Source organism: Camelus dromedarius, chromosome 16 (assembly GCF_036321535.1).
Source record: "Camelus dromedarius isolate mCamDro1 chromosome 16, mCamDro1.pat, whole genome shotgun sequence".
Lineage (NCBI taxonomy): Eukaryota > Metazoa > Chordata > Mammalia > Artiodactyla > Camelidae > Camelus > Camelus dromedarius.
Window position 1 is genome coordinate 19,756,711 of NC_087451.1, and position 13,113 is coordinate 19,769,823.

The 13,113-nt window shown below is 55.6% G+C and overlaps 1 protein-coding gene across 2 annotated transcripts; it reads left to right on the forward strand.

Moving 5' to 3' along the window:
- The first annotated feature begins 201 nt into the window (after window positions 1-201).
- Window positions 202-11,485, forward strand: ARHGEF15 (Rho guanine nucleotide exchange factor 15). 2 transcript variants are annotated; one of them, XM_064495240.1, is made up of 16 exons: window positions 202-297; window positions 2,226-2,881; window positions 3,141-3,473; window positions 3,715-3,769; window positions 4,738-4,796; window positions 4,878-5,089; window positions 5,200-5,360; window positions 5,536-5,688; window positions 5,822-5,951; window positions 7,379-7,453; window positions 7,557-7,649; window positions 7,732-7,892; window positions 7,992-8,144; window positions 8,301-8,383; window positions 8,492-8,596; window positions 9,334-11,485. In XM_064495240.1, exons 2-16 carry the CDS (start codon window positions 2,272-2,274, stop codon window positions 9,483-9,485), a joined length of 2,535 nt encoding a protein of 844 aa, XP_064351310.1. In that variant the 5' UTR covers window positions 202-297; window positions 2,226-2,271; the 3' UTR covers window positions 9,486-11,485. The 2 variants fall into 2 exon arrangements, with proteins under 2 accessions (XP_064351310.1, XP_064351309.1); XM_064495239.1 differs by lacking the exon at window positions 202-297 and adding an exon at window positions 590-829.
- The last annotated feature ends 1,628 nt before the right edge of the window (window positions 11,486-13,113 follow it).

The following is a 13,113-nucleotide window of genomic DNA, read 5'->3' on the forward strand; positions in this document are numbered from 1 at the left end:
TCCCTCCTGACCTCCCTATCTCCACACACCCCTCACCACACACACACACACACACACACACACACACACCCCTCACCACACACACACACACACACACACACACACACACACGTACGTCTGACACAATGGCCGGGTGGGGCTGAGGAATTGGCTTCCTCTGCGGAGATTTCAATCTGGGCCCTCAGTTCCCGCCCAGAAACACAGAACAGACACTCAGAGAGACCGGGCCCCACAATCCTTGCTCCAAAGGGCAGGCAGGACAGGCTGAAAATAGAAACTGCTTCCAAAAAGATAAAGGTAAATTCAGGGGGAGCTACTGCAGAGTTAGGGATTGGGAACATGGGTTGGGGGGATCCCTTGGTGGGAAATCGTAGGCTGGCTCACACCCAGGAGATAGATTGGATGCTAAAAGGACAGGCTGTCATGTGAGGTGTGGGAGGGACACATACCATCCCTCAGTGACCAGAGGTGTCTAGAGCCCATGCCCTTCTGCTAGACGTCCCCCTGCCATTGCCACCCCATCCTCACCCCCACCCCTCCACCCCTAGCCCCTGTGAGCCCCCCCATGCAGCAATGCAGACCCAGAACAGAGTGTGCGCATATGGAACAGCCCACTCTCCATGCCTGAGTTTTAGCCTTTCCCCAGACGCTGTTAACCTCCCAAATCTGGCATTCAGGGTCCCTCGCATCTTCCAGAGCCCCAGTGTGCGCATGTGGAGTGTGGTGTGGTTTGGAGGGGGGGTGTCCGGTTGGGAGGAGGATCCGATTCCTGTTTCCTGCCCCTACTCACTCAGCCCGGGAGGTGATTGAGAGTGGAGAGGACTCAAGGGTGAGTGCTTGGGCAGAGGACCTGGGTCCCTGCAAGAGGCCCTAGTAGGGGGCTGGGGGAAGGAAGTAAGTGCAGGTATCTGAGGTGGGCAGGGATCTCCGAGGGGGGTAAGGCTGGGGAGGAGCTGGCCAGCTGGCGAGGCTTACTGCCTGGGTCACCTAAGGAGCTTCCTGCCAAAACACAGAGGCCATTGAGCTGCAAGACTCCCAGCCTACAGCCCTGAGCCCCCAGCCTACATCATTTCTCAAAAACCAGTCTGGGGCCTGGAGGGGTCTGATTCTCCTGCTGACTGCTCAGGGGAGTGTGGGGCTGCCCAGTCTCCCAGCCTCGACCCTGCAGCCTTCTCAGGATTACAGCCACCTTCCCCATGAGAGGAAGTGAGCCCAGGCCGCAGCGTCTTGGCCCCACTGGTCCTCACCTTCAGTCTGGTCTCCCAACTACCCCCCAAGGCATCCCAGTGGGACCCAGGCTTCTCATGGGGCATCTCTCTGTGACCAGATGGGGGGCAGGGGGGAGGCAGGGATGAGGATGGGGCAGGAGAGACCATGCCCGGGGCCTCCTGGTCTCTTGGGGTCAGAGGCTCCAGGAATCTTCATGGCAGGAAAAGGAGACTAAAAATAATCCGGAAAGGGAGAGTCCGGAGAGAGGAACTGGGAAATGGGGGCGGAGGGCCCGCTGGCGCAGGGAAATAGTGATGCATCCCGCACAGCCCAGGCATGGGCGGGCATGCAGGCAGACACACACCACACACACGCCCCACACAGACCCACAGACAGCACAGAACACACACACCCTCGCACCCCCATCTCACAGTGCACACCACGCACGGCGTTCTCCACTCTCCTACTATGGGCCCACATGTAACGACGGATACAGCATACAACACCCTGTGCATATAGCACTAGAAATAGCGCACACACGATGTCCACACATACTTAAACCACACATGCAAACCTCTGCAACACACACTACAGACACAAAACACAATTCATCAGGGAGACACGTGGCAGCCATACTAGCATGCCCCATTTCCCTTACTGATGGGGTCTCTTGTACACATCCCCAACCTAGGTCTCTACCCAGGCGCCCCCACCCCAGCCTCACTGTCTCCTCTGGCCTGACTGTGGCAGCAGAAGCCAAAAGACAGAGGCTGGGAGGGCCAAGAAAGGCTGACCAGGAGGGTCCAGAGTCCTCAGGGAATGGAATGAGGAGGGGTAAGAGATAAAGAGAGAAGACAGTGGAGAAGAGAGAGAAAGAGAGGACGTGCACCAGCTTTCCCTCCTGACTGTGACATCATGGTTCATTTGCTGACAATTCTGCTTCAAGGCCTCGATCTACCCATGGTGGGGTGGGCACTAAGGGTCTCTCTCTCTCTTTCTCCCTCCCTCTTCTTCAGGGGATGACTCCAGCAGAGCACCCCACTCCTTTGAAGAGCTCAGAAGATGTCAGCCCAGTCTCTTCCCACAGCAACACCCCCTACCCAGAAGCCCCCTCGGATCATCCGCCCCCGCCCCCCTTCTCGCCCCCGGACTGCCCAGTCCCCCGGGCCCCACCACAACGGCTCCTCTCCGCAAGAACCTCCCCTCACTGCCAATGATGCCCCCAACCTAATGTGCACCCCCATCTTCTGGGAGCCCCCAGCCTCGTCCCTCAAGCCCCCAGCCTTTCTGCCCCCATCGGCTTCTAAAGCCAGCCTCGACTCCCAGACTTCCCCAGACTCTCCTTCCGGCACCCCCAGTCCCGGGTCCCGGCGCTCCATCTCCCCGGAACCTACTCCCCGGTCTCCAGTACCCCCACCCAAACCCTCTGGGTCACCCAACACACCTCTGCCCCTGCACCCTACGGCCGGGGTCCTGGCCCAGGCTGGCTCTGCCTCGGCCCCAGGCACTGTGCGGAGACTGGCTGGCAGGTTTGAATGGGGCACTGAAGGCAGGATCCAGGCTGTGGACACCGTGGAGTCGGGTCCCCCAGGGGGAGTGGATGTGAATGGGGAGACAGAGCCTCCTCAGGGCATCCTCGCTGGGAGTGGGTCCCAGGAGAACGGCCCTCCAGGTAAGCCCCTCATGGACCCGCTCAATCCAGCTCCTCTTCTTTGTTTTTAGTCCTTCAAGACTGGGTAGTTTCAGGGACTATTTTTTCAAAAATGGATTCTGTGTTTGGAAAAATCTGGTTTTCATATTTCTGGGGGTTTGAAGAGTCAGGGTGGAGGAGATAGAGGCCTAGCGCTGGACTTCCATGTTCCTGCTGCTGGGCAGGTGAAGGGGAGGGCGGAGGCCTGGGCAGGTCCTGAGTGTGCCCCTGCCCTCCACAGATGCTGCCCTGGTCTGCCCTCCCTGCTGCCCCTGTGTCTGCCATGTCACCCGGCCTGGCCTGGAGCTCCGATGGGTGCCTGTAGGGGGCTACGAGGAGGGATCCAGGGCCCCCTGCCGGGCCTCCCCGCTGCGGACCTCTCGCTCCCGCCCCAGCCCTCCAAGCCTCAGTCACCCCCCAGTCGTCCTCACGTCCTACCGCTCCACCGCCGAGCGCAAACTCCTGCCACCCCTCAAACCCCCCAAACCAACTCGGGTCAGACAGGACGTCACCACCTCTGGGGACCCCCCACAGCCAGAGCTCGATCTGCCCTCCGAAGATGGAATCCAAGCAGGTACAGGGCCTGGAGGAGTGGACCTCTGTGCTGGGAAGAGAAGGGGTGGAGGCGGAGTAGTCTAAAAACCAACTAACTACAACCCCCAGCAGGCCCTGGGCTGCTTCCGGCTGGGGCCCGGGGTGGGGGGGCTGACCGGAGTTGTAGTTTTTATAGTAACAGTCTCTGCTGGGCCCAGAGTCAGGAGTCCTGGCCTGGGGATCCTGGAGGTTTGTCTCTTCACTCTGAGTTCCCTCTCTAGGGGATGGTCCTGACGGAGCCCCTCAGCAAGATCCTCCAGCAACCACGGAGGGCAGGTACCGAACACCCCCACCCTTACCCCTACCTGAGAGCAGACTAACCTTGGCGTCCACCTAAATCCTACCCTCACAAGTGTGCAGAGAAGGGCTAGGGCTATAGGGACCAGCAGCCCTGGTTTCTAATCCCAGCTTTGTCCCTTTTTACACTTCACTATACCTCTCCAGGTCTCAGCTTCCTCACCTGTGAAATACCAAAAATACCATACGGTTGTTGAGGTATGATGATAGTTGAAGAGCCAGGCCCAGAGTCCCCCCACCTGATCTTCTATTGAAATTATTGTCTGCAAATACATTTGGCAACCAGGAACATCTCTCCTGTGTTATTTGGGCCTGTTAGTCAGATTCACCACCCTTATCAGAGTTAATCTGTCTGAGGCGACTCATTTATTCGATAAACACTTACTGGAGTTTGTATCTGCTCTCTAGAACCCCTGTACCAGAATTATTCTCCTGGGTTTTTACTCTGGGTGAATGGGTGTGCAGTGGTGCTGATCCCCAGGACAGAGTGGGGATGTGTAAGAGCTGAGTTGGACCAGAGGGGAGGGTGTTAGAGCACATTCTTAGCATGCATGAGGCCCTGGGTTCAATCCCAAGTGTCTCCTCTAAGAATAAATAAACAAACCTAATTACCACCCACTCCCCCCCTAAAAAACTTAAAAGAAAAAAAAAGAGTTGGGCTGGACTCTGTTGAGTTGCACCAAGGCACAAGTAGGACATTCCAGACAATGGTCGTTACATGAGAGCCCTGGAGACAGGGGCTTGGAAGTCTCTGGTACACGGTAGTCGACATCACAGGAACAGAGGGCCCCACTTAACAGAGCTTCACATACAACAGGCACATGAAAAATCTGGGGTTTGGTCAGGGTCCCTGCATACAACCCCTACCACTATCATGTGGATAGCACCCCCTGCAGGCGTGCACCGGTGGTGGTTCTGGGGGACCTCATCCCTTTCTCTTTCCACAGGGATGAGGAGGGGCTGGAGGAGCTGAAAGAGCAGAACTGGGAGCTGCCCCTGCAGGACGGTGAGGGGCTCTGAGACCACTGAGCAGTGGGAAGGGGTCTGGGGCGCTGGACTTCCCTGACGTGCTACGTCTGCTCTCCAGAACCCCTGTATCAGACTTACCGAGCAGCCGTGCTGTCAGAGGAGCTGTGGGGGGTCGGTGAAGATGGGAGTCCGTCTCCACCCAATCCTGGAGAAGCTCCCACCTTTGCCCGGCCACCGGGACCTCGCAACACGCTGTGGCAGGAGCTCCCAGCTGTGCGAGCCAGCGGCCTCCTGGAGACCCTCAGCCCCCAGGAGAGGCGCATGCAGGAGGTGGGTGCACCTGGGGCTGAGCAGGGCGGGCGGCGGGGAGGGGCGTGGGTCCTGGGTCTTGGCCTGGCTGGGAGCTGGGCGTTCCACTCCTGCCCTGCTCTTCGCCTCAGAGCCTGTTCGAGGTGGTGACATCCGAGGCCTCGTACCTGCGCTCCCTACGGCTGCTGACTGACACCTTTGTGCTGAGCCAGGCTCTCCGGGACACGCTCACCCCTCGGGATCACCACACTCTCTTCTCCAACGTGCAGCGAGTCCAGGGAGTCAGTGAGCGGTCAGTGGGGTCCTGACCTCTTCACAAATCAGGCCTTGGGAGAAAGCACTCCAGAGCTTTCTCTCTGTCCCCAGGCCTTCCTCCCAGGGTCCAGTTAGGGCCCAGATCTTCCCTCAAGAACCCAGGACACCTGGCTCTCTGCACCCTCTCCATTGCTTGTTCCCCACTCCTTCAGGTTTCTGGGGAAGTTACTGTCCCGTGTGCGCTCCTCCCCGCACATCAGCGACCTGTGCGACGTGGTGCATGCCCACGCCGTGGGGCCGTTCTCGGTGTACGTGGATTACGTCCGGAACCAGCAGTATCAGGAGGAGACTTACAGCCGCCTGATGTGAGTGTCAGAGGCACGGCCACATCCATTCCCCTTACGGGAGGAAGTTGGAGAGCAGGGTTGGGGGCCAGGCCAGGGCGGGTTGAGGGGTTAGGGCCTTGAGGCAGACGCCAGCCTGAACCTGCCTCTGCAGGGACACGAACATGCGCTTCTCCGCGGAGCTGCGGCGGCTGCAGAGCCTCCCGAAGTGCCAGCGGCTCCCGCTGCCGTCTTTCCTGCTGCTGCCATTTCAGCGCATCACGCGGCTCCGCATGCTGCTGCAGGTATCATCCTGGCTTGGGCCCTTCTCAGTCCCACCAAGCCCGTTGGAGAATTCTCCCCAAGGGCCTCCTGCCCCGCCATCACTATCTCCCACCCCACCAGGAACACAGGAGTACCTTAGTCAGGACTCCTAATCTGGGCGTCTCTATCTGGGACCCACCAAGCCCGACCTAAAAGTCTCAAGGAGCAGTCTGGGTGCAGGAAAAGAGCCTCTGGCTAGAGACCTGAATTCTAGCCTTAGCTCTGCCACTAACTGGCTGAGTGACCTTGGGCAGGTCCCCTTCTCTCTCCGGGCCTCAGGGGGAATGTGGTGACTGGTCTTTGAGGTTTTCTCAGCTGTATCTTTCATTGTATGCCTTCCCAGTGGGGGTGATATCACCCCCCTCCAAGGAGGTAGAAACTCATTCTTTGGTGGGAGAGATGAAAAAATCTTAAGGATTCCAATGGTTGTGGTACTCCAAAGGGCCGTGCTACCTAAATAGATATACAGTATATCTGCGGTATTAAAATTCTTTGGGTGGGGAGGGGGGAGCCGCGGGTGACAATTAGAGGAAAAATGTCTAAAAAGGCTCCTTAGTCGGGGATACTGAAAAAAGGGGTGAGAAATACTCTTCTATTGCAGAATAGATATTTCTCCCTAAACCAAGTCACCCAATGTGGGGATCTCAGTGTAAAGGCCTCTAGCTAGATTATCAGTGTCTTTATGTCTTATTCAACTTTACATCTCCCCAGTGTAGACAACAACATAATAATGATACTAATCATAATAGCTAACAGCCCTTGGATGTCTGTTCTAGACGCGGTTCTTTTTTTAATGGAGGAACTGAGGATTGAACCCAGGACCTTGGGCAGGCTAAGCATGGGCTCTGCCACAGAGCTACACCCATCCCTCCCAGATACGGTTCTAAGTGCTATACACCTCGTTTAACCTTACCAATGACTGTGAGAGTAGGAACTGTTATTGACTCCACTGTATAGATGAGGAAACTGAGGCTCAGAGAGGTTAAATAACTTGCCACAAATGACACAGATAATAACTGATGGAGACAAACTTTAAATCCAGGCACTCTTAACCCTGTGGTACATTGTTTGTACTAATAGTTGTGGTTAATAATTATTAAAATAATAGCAACCCTCTTTTCAGCATTTTCAGCATGCTAAGTACTTTGCATATAGCTCCTTGCTGAATCCTCACAACAATGCTTTTGGTATAATAGGTGGGAGTTATTCCCACTTTACAGATGGGGAAACTGAGACTCAGAGAGGTACAGTGACTTGCTCAGGGCTATGCACACAGTGTGTGGTGAGGCTGGTCCCCCAGCCCTGTGAACCCCAAAATGCCAAGCCCAGCAGGGTCCTCTGAGCTGCAGCCCTTCTGAATCCCAGAGCCGCAGAGTAGAGGTCCAGTGACCATTTCTTTTGTGCCCAGAATATCCTGCGCCAGACAGAGGAGGGGTCCAGCCGCCAGGAGAACGCCCAGAAGGCCCTGGGTGCTATCAGCAAGGTGGGCAGGGGGATGCGGGGGCTGGGAGAGGTGATGAGGTGGTAGGGAGAGATGGAAGGGGTGGAAGGGAGAAAGGGTGGGTGACTTGGCTCTCCTTTCCCAGATCATTGAGCGTTGCAGCGCCGAGGTGGGGCGCATGAAGCAGACGGAGGAGCTGATCCGTCTCGCACAGCGGCTGCGCTTCCACAAAGTCAAGGTTGGTCCCTACCCAGACTCCTCGCTTCCCTTTTCCCGTGGTGCTGTGGAGAAGTCAGACCCTCCTCCCTGTTCCCCCACAGGCCCTGCCCCTGGTCTCCTGGTCCAGGCGCCTGGAGTTGCAGGGGGAGCTGACAGAATTAGGATGCAGAAGGGGAGGTGTGCTCTTTGCCTCGCGCCCCCGCTTCACCCCCCTCTGCCTGCTGCTCTTCAGTGATCTGCTGCTCATCACTCAGCCCAAGAGGTGGGTCCGAGGGCTGGAGGGAACCCAGGCAGGGGGCAGGGGGAGGAGGAGTCCAGCTGGACCTCTGTTCTCCCTTTGAACTTCCTCTTCCCTGGGCAGTGGGCAGCGGCTACAGGTCCTGGACTATGCCCATCGCTCCCTGGTCCAGGCCCAGCAGGTCCCCGACCCATCTGGACCTCCTACCTTCCGCCTCTCCCTTCTCAGCAACCACCAGGGCCGCCCCACCCACCGGCTACTCCAAGCTTCATCCCTGTAAGTTATGTCTCCTTCAGAAAACACCCTTGGGAGCCTCACCTGACCTGTCAGTGTCCCCCACCCTCATCCCCAGTCTCTCTCCTCTGAAGTCCCTGCCAACCCCCAGGAAGATCTCCTGGGCCAGCTGTGACCCGTTCCTTATATTCCTACCAGATCAGACATGCAGCGCTGGCTGGGAGCCTTCCCTACCCCAGGCCCCCTTCCCTGCTCCCCCGACACCATCTTTGAGGATTGTGGTGAGTGTCCCCTGGAGGGGAGGCAGGAAGGAGAAGTGAGCCTTTGGGGGAATCTGGGCGAGAAGCTAAAATGAGTCTTGACTCCACTGTAATGTCACCCACCCCCAGACTGTTCCCAGGAACTCTGTTCAGAGCCTTCCACACCCACTAAGACTGAGGGACGGAGTCCGGAGCCCAGGGCTCCCCTCAAGCACCTACACAAGAGCCCTGAAGGTGAGAAATTCTTTTATTTATTCATTCAATAAGTATTTATGAAGCACCTATGAGGTGCCACTCACAGTTCTTGGTCCCATGAGCTAAACACGCAGGTGTTCCTGCCATGCTGGACCACATATTCCAGTGGAGGAGAAACAATAAAGAAGAAACATGATAAATAAGTAAATTTTACAGTGTGTCTGAAGGTGATAAGTGCTGGTGAAAAACAAAAGTGGAGCAGAGTCAAGGCAGTCAGGAGTCCCGGGGTTGGGTAGTGTTACAAGTTTAAATAGAGAGGTCAAGGTGGACCTCATTGAGGAGGTGTCTGGGGGAAGAATGTCCTAGAGGGAGGCAGAGGTCAGGGCAAAGGCGCTATGGCCAGTGTGTTTGAGGAACAGTAAGGAGGCCAGTGTGGCTGGAGGGAGTGAGGACAGTGGGGAGAAGCAGATGAGGTCATAGAGATAACGGGGACCAGATTGCGTGGGTCCTCGTAGCTTCCTGTTAGTACTCTGGCCCTCACTCTGAGTGAGATGGGGAGTCAGTGCGGGGCTTGACAGAGGAGGGACCCCGACCCTCTTTGCTGCTGCGGTCTCCTCCACCTCTAATGGCCCTTTTACCAGTGCTCCAGGCTTTTCCACTAATTCCCACTCCCGCCATGACCCTCAGGCATTTGACCTCCTCCTGGGCTTTCTCTCCCCCCTGACCTACCCCCTGCCCCAGCCCCACTTGGGCACTCGTTGTCTCTTTTTCCCCAGGCTGGCTGAAGGGGCTTCCCGGGGCCTTCCCTGCCCAGCTGGTGTGTGAAGTCACAGGGGAACACGAAAGGAGGAAGCACCTTCGCCAGCACCAGAGGCTCCTGGAGGCTGTTGGGCCCTCTTCAGGCCCCCCTGGTGCCCCCCCACTCTAATGCAGGCTGGGGGAGCGGCTCAAGTTGGACAGCTGACAGTGTGGCACAGAGAAGACAAAGCCCATCCATCCACTGGAATCGCTGTCAGTGGAAACGCTACCTCTAGTGGCAACCAATAGGGATGGAACTTCAAGACTGCGCAGCCAATGAAAACGGCCGTCGGAGCCCACGCATCAGGGAGGATGAAGATGGCTTGAGTGCGTTGCCAATGGAGACAGAGGCTTAGTGCAGAGCAGCCAATGGGTGCTGAGCTGGCTGAGCCCCTGGCCAACGAGTACCCCTTCTAAGCTCACAGCAGGACGAGGAAGCTAGGTCAATGCAGTTAAAAGAGGGCTGCATTGGAGATAAAGACCTAGGATAAAATAGCCTACAGCGATGAGCAGGGACCCATCCAGCCAAAGAAGATGGTGATCTGGGCCCAAGAGACCAGTAGGAACTCTGCTTGGTGCTATAGCAATGACTCTCTTGCCCTTTGAGTCTGGGAAGTATTAGACCCCATTCCTGGGGTGCCTCCTGTGTCCTCTTAAGCCAGTTCCTCTCTTTTAGAAGAATCCAGAGTGTGTGTCTCAGAGAATCTGTGTGTGTGCATATGTCTGTATACATATCAGGCAAGGTGATTCTGCTGAACGTGATGTGTGTGGTCTTGCCCCCCTCTCGGAGGACTGAGTGCTCCATTTCTCCCTGCACCCCCCTCCCCCGTTCTTCCTATTAGTCCCCTCAGGAAAGACAGTAGGTCTAGGGGGAGGGAAATAGCTTAGTGGTAGAGTGCACGAGGTTCTGGGTTCAATCCCTAGTACCTCCATTAAAAAAAAAAAAAAGTCACTAGGTCTGAGCTCCAGAGGGGAAGATGCTGGGTGTGGCTTGGCAGCCAGAGGCCGGAGTTGGGGATTAGAGGCCTGGGTCTGTGTCTCTTGGAGGCCAGGGTTCCATGACAGTTGGAGGGTGATGTTATGGAACAGCCGAGTAAACTGGCAGAGGAGCCTGAGGGACTGAAGATGGCCAGTAGCTGGGGTCTGAGGCCCCCTGAAGCCTGCAGGCCCTTCTCCTTGCCCAAAGCTTGGCCTTCACAATCTCTACCTGCAGATCCTCCAACCTGAACTATAGCCGGCCGTCCAGCCTCAGCCTTGGGCTTCAGACTGGCTCTGGGTCCCAGGTTTGGCTGAAGAAACAGGAGCTGTGGATCACAGGCCAGCCAGTGAGCCTCCAGGGCTTCCTTGCCTTCATCCTGGCCCTCTCACAGAAACACTGGGCCAAGCAGTGAGGAGAGAACAGAGAGCCAGTGTTTCTGCCAACCCTACCCAGAGCATCTGCTTCCAGATGAGAAACTGCCCCCGCACAATGCCAGAGGAGGTGACGGATGGAGACAGAGCAGAACAGAGAGTTGCTGTCAGGTTGGGACTGGGGCCTGGCACAAAGCCGTCTCCGAGCTAGGTCATCACACCTTTCCTTCAACTCATGCACGGAAACTTGTGCAGGACAGAAACTAGCACACTGGCCACAGGAGGTGCCATGACTTGGAGACTCAGAGGGAGAAAGGCACTGGTATTTGGCATGTCTATGATTTTGGAGATTCACTTAGCACAGTGCCTGGCATATGAGAAATCCTCAGTAAATGTCGGTGAAACTGTATTGAGACTCTCTGGGGGAACGTGTGCTTAAAGGAGCGGGTTTCCAAATGTGGCTTTATTAGTGGGGGCAGGGCTGGTTGAAAAGGGATTCTTTGAGAGCAGGGGTCAGCTCTGCTGGGAACAGGGGCTTGGAGACCAGGTGTGCAGCCTGAGTGTCAGTCCACTTATAGCTTCTGAGGGCTCTGTGGCAGTGGCTGTGGCGGTGGTGAGAGGGTTGCAGATACTGGAGCAGAGAGTTGCTGCAGGTTGGGGAAGAGGAAGGACGGGTAGAGCCAGATACGGCTGAGGCTCCGGCAAGGGATGAAGATGCAGCAAGAAGGACAAAAAGGGTCGTCAGTCAACAATAAAGGTCCTTTGCTGACCAGCCAAGCATCTCCGTGTTTAATTCATTTTAATCTTACACCTATTTTATTGAGTGCCTTCTATGTGCCAGGGAATCCTCTAGGATCTGGTGATACAGAGATGAAGAAGACAAGGACCTTGTCCTCAAGGAGCCTACATTCTAGGCGAGTGGAGGTTGGGCGGAAGTTACTAAGTAAACAAATTAATAAAGTGAGATGAGATTAGGTAGCTGTGAGTGCTACAAAGAAAATACAGCAAGGGCTATGATACAGCGTCGTGTGTGTGTCTTTGGGGAAGACCCTGGAGGAGGTGACATTTGAGCTGAGACCCAAATGACAAGAAGGTTACTGCCCTGGGAAGATCTGGGCAGAGAGCACTCTAGGGGTGGCAACAAGGGAATAGAAGTCCAGGAAGAGAAGGCAGTGGTCATGGGGAGGGAGCTGGTGTCAGCGCTCCTTGAAGTTTCCTAGTGGGGGGAGTCCCTCAGTACAAACTCCCCCTCTTCCACTGAGATACTTAGAGAGACAAATAGACTGAGATATCTGGAGGCAGACACAAAACTGCACATGTGCCCCAGATATGTTTTCCCCCAGCTCCTTACTCCCTTTCCTAGTCCTGCCACTTAAGGAAGCCTCCAGTCTCCGAGTCAGAGATTCTAATATTGAGATAATGGGGAGGTGGAGACCAGTTAAGAGTTGTTTGGGGGACATAAAGGCACATAAATGCAACCACATGTTCTAAAAGAGGGGGGTGGGGAGAGATTGGGGAAGCTGAGACCTTGTTGAGAGTCTCTCTAAGTCAGTATGTGCTCTCCCCGCTCAGCCCTGCTCCTCCATATTTGTGGCCTCCATATCTGGGGAGTCGATGATAACACAGACAGCATAGGGCACTGACCTCTCTTTGCGTTGGCCCTTCTATGGCTCTGGGTCTACCAGCTCGGCCATTATTGCAGGTGAGCTGAGCAATTACGACCTCAAGCAACAGGTGGGTGAGAGGAGCCCGCTTCTCCCCACAGCCTGCTTGTTAGCATAGCCAGGCTTTCAGTCCATCCCTGAAAACTTCTTTCCTCCTCTTCCCTCTCCCTCTCCCTCAATGCTCCCATCTCTGTGCTTAAAGGATTTTGGGGTGACAAGTGGCCTGGGGCCAACAAAGAAAAGTGGGAAAAGGCAGGAATCTCCAGTGTCCCAATGTAAACTTTTGCTCATTATGCCTTTATTACAATAAAATTAGCCTTGCAGAGTAGAAGTCCGCATCATGCCCCGACGCCATGACACTTCCAATCCAGACTAAGTAAGGACAAAAATCCCCCCTCCCCTCGGGAAAGTGGGGCTGGGATGGAAATCAGGGAAGACGACCCCAAACCCTTCCCTCCCCAATGAATATTCCGCTCATTCATTTTTTCAACCTATGCAACCAACCTGTCAAAGAAACAGCGCAGCTGCTCACCTGAGCCTGCCCGCGCTTCCCTTCAGAAGGTACTATCTATCCCTTCATACATCCTCACTTTACTTTCTTAACCTCCATGTCTTATCTCTGAATTCTTTCTGGGAAAAGACAAGAACCTAATCACCGGTGTCGACTAAAATAAATGCACAGCCTAAACGTTGAGAGTTATGTTTTATTTGGCAGGAGGACTCGAGCCGGGATGACAGCCTCTC

Coding starts and splice junctions, on each gene's coding strand:
- ARHGEF15 (XM_064495240.1), top strand. CDS start 2,272: ATGTCAGCCCAGTCTCTTCCCACAGCAACACCCCCTACCCAGAAGCCC. Junction 2,882..3,140: donor CCAGGAGAACGGCCCTCCAG/GTAAGCCCCTCA, acceptor TGCCCTCCACAG/ATGCTGCCCTGGTCTGCCCT. Junction 7,650..7,731: donor TGCGCTTCCACAAAGTCAAG/GTTGGTCCCTAC, acceptor GTTCCCCCACAG/GCCCTGCCCCTGGTCTCCTG.